At 42.8% G+C, this 7,940-nt stretch overlaps 1 protein-coding gene across 1 annotated transcript in view; it reads right to left on the minus strand.

The window, feature by feature from the left end:
- Window positions 1-7,537, minus strand: part of SIL1 (SIL1 nucleotide exchange factor) — a 397,052-nt gene extending 389,515 nt beyond the window's left edge. The window contains exons 1-2 of the mRNA XM_007938964.2: window positions 7,521-7,537; window positions 7,255-7,369 (exon numbers count right to left, since the gene is read on the minus strand). Coding sequence (XP_007937155.2) covers window positions 7,255-7,369; window positions 7,521-7,537 — 132 coding nt within the window. The remainder of the gene's footprint in view (window positions 1-7,254; window positions 7,370-7,520) is intronic.
- Window positions 7,538-7,940: the final 403 nt, after the last annotated feature.

The following is a 7,940-nucleotide window of genomic DNA, read 5'->3' on the forward strand; positions in this document are numbered from 1 at the left end:
CTCGGAAGGAAGGTTGGGCAATCCTACTTCCGTAGTGATACTGCCTCGGAAACCCAAGGAGGGGTCGCTATGAGTCAGGGCCGACTCGACGGCACATAACAACAACAACAACAACAACAATGGGCAAAATATTGAATGACACAGGAAGCATCAAAAGATGATGGAAGGAATACACAGAGTCACTGTACCTAAAAGAACTGGTCAATCTTAATCCATTTCAGGAGGTGGTATTTGTTCAAGAACCAATGGTATTGAAGGAAGAAGTCGAAGCTGCACTGAAAGAATTGGCGAAGAACAAGGCTCCAGGAATTGATGGGATACCCACTGAGATATTTCAACAAATGGATGCCCCACTGGAGGCACACACTTGGTTATGCCAAGACATTTGGAAAACAGCTACCTGGCCAACTGACTGGAAGAGATCTCTATTTGTACCCATTCTAAAGAAAGGTGATCCCACAGAACGTGGAAATTATCAAACAGTATCATTAATACCGCATGCAAGTAAAATCTTACTAAAGATAATTCAAAAATGGTTGCAGCTGTATATTGACAGAGAACTTCCAGAAATGCAAGCTGGATTCAGAAGAGGATGTGGAATGAGGGCTATCATTGCTGATGTCAGATGGATCTTGGCTCAAAGTAAAGAATACCAGAAAGATTTTTACTTGTGTTTTATTGTCTATGCAAAAGCATTCAATTATGTGGATCATAACAAATTATGGATAACATTGAGAAGAATGGGAATTCCAGAACACTTAATTGTACTCAGGAGGAACCCATATATAGACCAGGAGGCTGTCGTTCAAACAGAAAAAGGGAACACTACATAGTTTAAAATCAAGAAGGGAGTACATCAGGGTTGTATCCTTTCACAATAATTATTCAATCTGTATGCTGAGCAAATAATCCAAGAAGCTAGACTATACAAAGAAGAACATGGTATCAGGACTGGAGGAAGAATCATTAACAATCTGCGATATGCTGACGACACAACCTGCTTGCCAAAAGTGAGGATGACTTGAAGTACTTACTAATGAAAACTGAAGACTAAAAGTCTGCACTAAGGAATTACATCTCAATATAAAGAAAACAAAAATCCTCACAACTGGACCTATAAGCAACATTACGATAAATGGAGAAAAGGTTAAAATTGTCAAAGACTTCACATTGCTTGGTTCTACAATCAACATCAATGGAAGCAGCAGTCAGGACATCAGACGACATATAGCACTGGGCAAACTGGCTGCAAAGGACCTCTTTCAAGTACTGAACAGCAAAGATGTCTCCTTGAGGACTAAGGTGCGCCTGACACAAGCCATGGTATTTTCAATCGCCTCATATGCATGTGAAAGCTGGACAATGAATAAGGAAGACAAAAGAAGAACTGATGCTTTTGAGCTGTGGTGTTGGTGAAGAATGATGAAAGTACCGTGGACTGCTAAAAGAACAGGTCTGTCCTGGAGGAAGTGCAGCCAGAATGCTCCTTGGAGGAGAGAATGGCCAGACTTCGTCTCACATACTTTGGTCATGTTGTCGGAAAAGACCATTCCCTGGAGAAGGATGTCATGCTTGGTAACGTGGAGGGTCGACAAAAAGGGGGAAGGCCCTCAATAAGATGGACTGGCACAGTGGCAGCAGCGATGGGCTCAAGTATAGCAACAATCATGGAGCTGGCTCAGGACCAGGCAGTGTTTCGTTCTGCTGTGCACAGGGTCACTATGAGTCAGAGATGACTCAATGGCACCTAACAACAACAAACCCAGTTCCTCTCCTAATAATAGTAGGTACATTCCTACCACAAACCCAAACCTGTGCTAGGTACTTTTACACAGATCTCATTTCGGTTTCCCAACAATTCTAATCCTGCACGGGAGGTAATAATGAATCTCTTTTGAGCAGTGCCCGAGCTCCAGATAGGTACCCCCACCTGCTAGGGTCCCTCAAGGTTTGATGTTTAATTAGGTGTCAGAAAGAAGGTTAGGGTGTTAAAAAGTGTTGGTGATGATACTGTAAAGCCCCTTTCAAGAATTTTCACATTTTAACAAGAAACAGCCATGAAATTTATTGGCAGAATTTCAAACCTTGTTAAGGACCAGTAAGGAAAATAACTTGGACAAGAAGAGGACCTCAAATCACGTCATATGTAATCAGAAGCATCAACTACAGCACAGTATTTAAGAATTCAAGCTTTACATAGATAACCCAAAGTCTGAATCCCAGTTTCTTGCAACTCTCGGAAAATTACTTAAATTTCTAAGCCTTACTTTCTACTTTCATAAAGTAGAAATAATAAAAGTATTTAGCTCATACATTAGATGACATACTACAATGTAAAACAGCAGCCCTAGGTACATGGCAGCCGCTATTATTATTTGCAAAGGCAGCTATGGGTTCCACATCAAATGAGTCCATGCTGTAACATCCAACAGTGACTGTGCAATGTGACATCGTTCAAGCAGGTTCACATTGAGGTGGTGGCCACCAGTGTAGCCTTGATCCCTCAAACCTTGCCCATGCCTTCAACGTGAAATCTGCACAAATACACGTTCAAAAGAAACCTAGGAACACAAGAGTGGTGTGCTGGGGAAGTTGAAAGGAAGACAGACTGAGGAAGGATCCTACATTCTGAGGACAGGGATGTCAAGGACTTCCAACATCTGAGTTCCTAAAGACAGCCATTGTGTTAGACTCTTTCACCACTGTATCCCCAATGCCTAACAGAGGACTTAGTTTGTAACTGCTGAACAAATAAATGAACAAAGTTTCTCTCCAACAGGTGTGTCTTCCGGGTGACTTAGACTGAGGCAAGCCCAAGGTAATTAATCTGCTGGAGGCTAGACACTACCCCACATCCCACAACAAAGACCACCTTGTCGGTTGAATACTTGGAATCTGAATTCCAGGCCCAGTCATGCTGGTCAGCCTCTGCTAGAAGCACCACCACACACTAGGCCAAGAGAAACCAAGAAAATGTTAATAAAATTTGCCTCAGAGGTATGTCAGTTAAGTGCCTTCAGAGGCCAGGCAAGGATGGATGCAAATGAGTGAAGTGGACTAGGTGTAAAACACCAGGGAGTGGTGGGGACTGTGGGAACTGGAGCCCTCCTGCCCTAAGGAAAGCAGCTGCTACTCAGCTGGCCCACCAACGCCATACATTCAATTTTAGGAAGAAAAGAAATCCAAATAAAATCTTCTTATTTTTAGAACACTAAAAGGGCCAAACTAAACATATCCAAGATTCAAATTGCAACTCTTGTTTTACCCAGGTGTGACTGTATACAAGCACTCAAACTCTTATCATCAAGAGAAGCAGAACAAGACAAAGGGAATAGGGATGATGAGAATATGGCAGGAAGCCCTTCAAAATCTAGGCAAGGGTTACTGTTCATTTTGACAACTGGGGGCTGGGAAAATCTTTTTTTTTTTCCTTTAGATTTCTGTAACAAGGTTAACAGGATAGATTCAAGAGGAAGTATTAGAACGATGAGATTGATGAACAACAGAGGCTTCAACCCCTAAGGACAAGACATTTGCAACAATCCTGTCACCGCTCAGAATGTTTTTTGAGCTGCATCCTGGTGTCATCTTTGAATCATATTTTAAGCAAAAAACAAACAAAACATTATTTTACAGTAAACCAGTTGCTGTGAAGTCAATTACAACTTATGGTGACTCCATGTGTGTCAGAGTAGAAATGTCCTCCATAATGTTTGCAATGGCTGATTTTTCTGAAGTAGATTTGCAAGCTTTCCTTCCAAGGCACCTCTGGGTAGACTCAAACCTCTAACTTTTTTTTGGTTAAATCTACTGCCATCAAGTTGATTCTGGCTCATAGCAGCCCTACAGAATAGAATTTCCTGAATAAGGTTTCCTTACAGAAGCAGACTGGCTCATTTTTCTCCTGCAGAGTGGCTGGTGGGTTCTAACCACCAACCTTTTGGTTAGCAGCCCAATGCTTTCACCAAAGCTGCCACCAGAGCTCCTTTCCTTTTTGTTAGTAGGAGTGCTACAAAATATGTGCTCCCCTGTTTAGCCAGTCCATCTTATTTATCAGATCTGGCTATGAGTACCCTCAGACTGCTCAAATCACAACTGGCCATTCTCAAAGACCAAGCAAGGACTCAGCAACACCGAGAGAGGTTCAGTCATATGAATGTACCACAGGGTGGGCAATTTACCATTTACTAAGCCCTTACTATATATATATACCATACAATGGGCTAAAGTACCCTCCCCATCACAAGGAGGAGGTAAACTGTTGTTAACATTGTGAGAATTGCAGTCAATGTCATAAACCAAAGTATGTATGAACTGCTGTACTGAAAAGGAACTTGCTCTGTAAACTTTCAACCAATCACAATAAAAATTAAATAAATAAATAAAGTGCCTTCCATGCCTCACTCATCCTAGTCTCATCTGTGAAGTACATACTCTTATTACTCACCTTTTACAGATGAGGATGGATATAAGACCTGTTTAAAATCACACTGCTAAGAAGAACAGCACACAGACTTCAGTCCAGGCCTGCTTGACTCCAATATCCATGTACAAATTCTGACTCACTTCTGTTTCTGTTTTTGGGTATATAGACTAATGGCCATGCTCTGGATGCTAAGAGAATGAAGCTGGCACAGCAAGATCACCTTAGCACATTTCATAGCATTATCTCCCACCCCAAGCAAAGACTTCCATAGGAAAGGTAAAAAACTACAGTCCCAAAGAAGGGACAAAGAAGATCAGCCTCTCTGTGTCTGGGCAATGTCATAAACAGGAGGGAAAGACCAAGAGGTAAAAGAGGTAGGCCAGCTCATAAGTAAATCCCATGCTCTGGTGTCCAGATGGCTTTGAGAAGGGCCCCCTCCCATCCTGGATCCCTAGCACTCTCTTCTTCCTACCACCATCACCAATTACCAAGTACCAATTTCCTCTCAACTGACTGGCAAGAAATCCTAGCTAAGGTGTTAGCTGACAACACCTTACCATATCACACTTCTTGTACTTGTATCTGAATGAGAGATTCTTAAAGATCAAGGCCTCAAGATGCAAGAGAATGAAGGAATCTCTAATGGTGAGCTGATAGACTAAGACATACCACAGATGTCCCCTGCCTGACACCACCCCAAAACAAACCAAAGAAGTAACTACCTCCTTATTAAAAATAACAGGAGACATTTATTGACAACAATTGACCATATTGTGCCAGCCCCTATGCTAGGTGCTTTACATACAATCACATTCAATTCACACTAATCTTAAGAGGGAGGTACTAACTTTGATTCACAGATAAGGAAATAAAACTCAGTTATAGTTAGTAACTTGACAAATAGATGGCAAAATGGTGTTTACTCAGGGCTTGTGGTCTTTCCTCTGGGAAGGCTCCACTCCCTCTCCCTTTACTCTCTACCTCTACGAAGGCCACTAAGTACCACACAACCCTAGCCCTGAGCAACCTTACTCCTAAAATATGGCATCCCAGGGAAATGCACGACAGGGAGGAAAGATAGCTTTAGATAACACCTTGTTAAGTACAGCCAGCCTTTCCTGGGTGGCCATCAAACTACTCAAATGCTTTAGGGAAGGACAATTCCAGGTCACCAGGAGCATTTGCCTGGACTCCAGGCTCTGAAGAATGGATCATAAGCCTCCTCCCTACCCCCACATGTTTTCCCTGTTGTGAAGGTGGCTAGCTGCATAATTTGGATTTTAAATGCCATCAGGGCAGCAATTTTTATGGTATGAGAGAAAAAATGCTTCAACTCCTACTTGTGCTTAGCACATGATGAAGGATTATTGACAAATGGATACAGCTTAGGAACAGACATAAGGATAAAAGCAGCTTCTGTTGATGAAAGTCAGTATTAACATTTTTTCTGAGACTAGACTCAATAGAGCTAATATAAATGGGCCAGAATAATTATGGCTCTGAAAGCTCATCTATTTAGTTGGACTATCATCCAAAAGGGACTTACTAACACACGGTCCTTAAGTGAATTCATCAGCACGCTTTTGTTAATTGTGCATCTGCTAAAGCTCACGACAGGGAGCACGGAGTTCCTTATGAGCTGGAGGCTGGGGAGAGGACACAGCCCTGATCCTCCCTTGAGATTCTTGGGTGCTTTTCTGGGTCATTCAATGGCTATACCAAGCTCATGGTGTGACCAGTCCTACCCTCTGGGCCACTGGGATCCCCTTCTTACTGCCCTTGAAGAAGAGGCCAAAAAAAGGCACCAACAGGACCTTAGTCAGAGACCATTAAAAGCCTAAAAAGGATTCATGACCCCAACTGTTTGTTCACTCCTGCTCCACAAAGTGGGGAGAAAGGCAGAGAAAACAAATGACTTCAGAGAGAAGGTGGAAGCTTGCCACAAGCCAGAGGTGAACCTCAGCTGAGCCGGATTATTATTAAATTCATCACAATTGTCATTTGCACTTCAAGAGCCTCCTGATCAAAAGCCTCCAGCGCTTTATTCAACATTTAGCAGGAGCCCTGGGGGTTGGGGAAGGTGTCCAGGGGAGGATGAGACTGTCAGAGAGAGCTGACAGTCAGGGTTCTCAAGAGAGGGGAGAGATTGGGCATGGAACTAGTCAAGGGCAGGCTATTGCTGGGGCAAGCTAGGGAAACAGGTCTAAAAGCCAAGGTGTAATACAGCCAGGCCAAGCATAGTGCCTTCTAAGGTGTTCTGCTCCTGCCTATGATAATGACACAAGCCCTGAGCAATGAGATCTGGGTGAATGAAGAGAAGCTTGGGAAGAACAGTAAAAGAGCAGAGGGGGAGAGGAGACAGAAATATGGACTAAAAAATATAGGAATTGGGGAGCAAAGAAGTAGAGTCTTGCTTGGGATTAGTGTTCACTACAGACACTCAGCTTCAGTAAGGAGAAGCCTAACCTCCCATCTGTGTGACAAACTGGCTGTGTGGTTTTGGCCAAGTCACTTCATGTCTCTAAGTCTTAGTCTCTTCCTTCTAAAAATGAGGGTAATAATTTAGCTGTCTACTTTATAGGGTGGCTGGGGGGGGGGGAATAAGTAAGAATATATATAAAGTATATACAGTGCTTGGTACACAATAAGCTGGTGATGATGATAATGATGATAAACTGTGCAAGGAAACGTTGCCACATGCCCAGCACTGGCCATATTACTATGAAAAGGAAAAATAAATTACCACCCCACTCTAACAGAGCCCTGGTGACACCGAGGCTTTCTCTGACTCAATTAGGGGACTGTCCCGTTTGCAATGTGATACTTACCGGGTTTTGATGACTGAGGCAGATGGTAAAGCAAGAGGCCATCAGCAACCCAAGCAGCATACCCAGAGGAGTCATCCTGGACAGGGACAGGCCCCAGGGAGTCATAGTTAGAAATCTGAGGAGTACAAACACAGAAAACAGAAGGTCAATGGAAGACTGGTACCTAGTACCCAGGATCATGATTCTCATGACAATACCAATTTGGAAGATTAAGACATTTCCTACATAGAGGTATCACAGGTCTTTTACCACAGGGGTAGACAAACCTGGAGTAAGCCTCCATCTTCCATAAGGAGTAGAGCCACATGAAAATATGCCCCGCTTGGAACTATAAAGTCAACCAGAACTCTTTTTTAAATTTTTGTTGTGATTTGGGTGAAAGTTAACAAAGCAAATTCATTTTCCAGACAGCAGTTCATACACATTTTGTCTCATGACACTGACTGCAATTTCCCACAATATAACAGGTCTCTTTCCACTTCCCCCCCATAGTTACTTCTTCCCTGTGTCCTTCCCTCCCATGCACTCCTGCCCCCCAAGCTGTCTCCTTGTGCATACACTGCCCTTCTATTCTCCTATGATTGATATCTCCAAGGAGTGTATCTACCTAATAATATAAATGTTCAGTTCATATGTTTGTCTTTTGTTTGGCTGCAAGCCATAAGGGTAGGTTCAATTCCAGACCT

Source organism: Orycteropus afer, unplaced genomic scaffold (assembly GCF_000298275.1).
Source record: "Orycteropus afer afer isolate SDZICR_OR568_19922 unplaced genomic scaffold, OryAfe1.0 scaffold00056, whole genome shotgun sequence".
NCBI classification, from domain to species: domain Eukaryota; kingdom Metazoa; phylum Chordata; class Mammalia; order Tubulidentata; family Orycteropodidae; genus Orycteropus; species Orycteropus afer.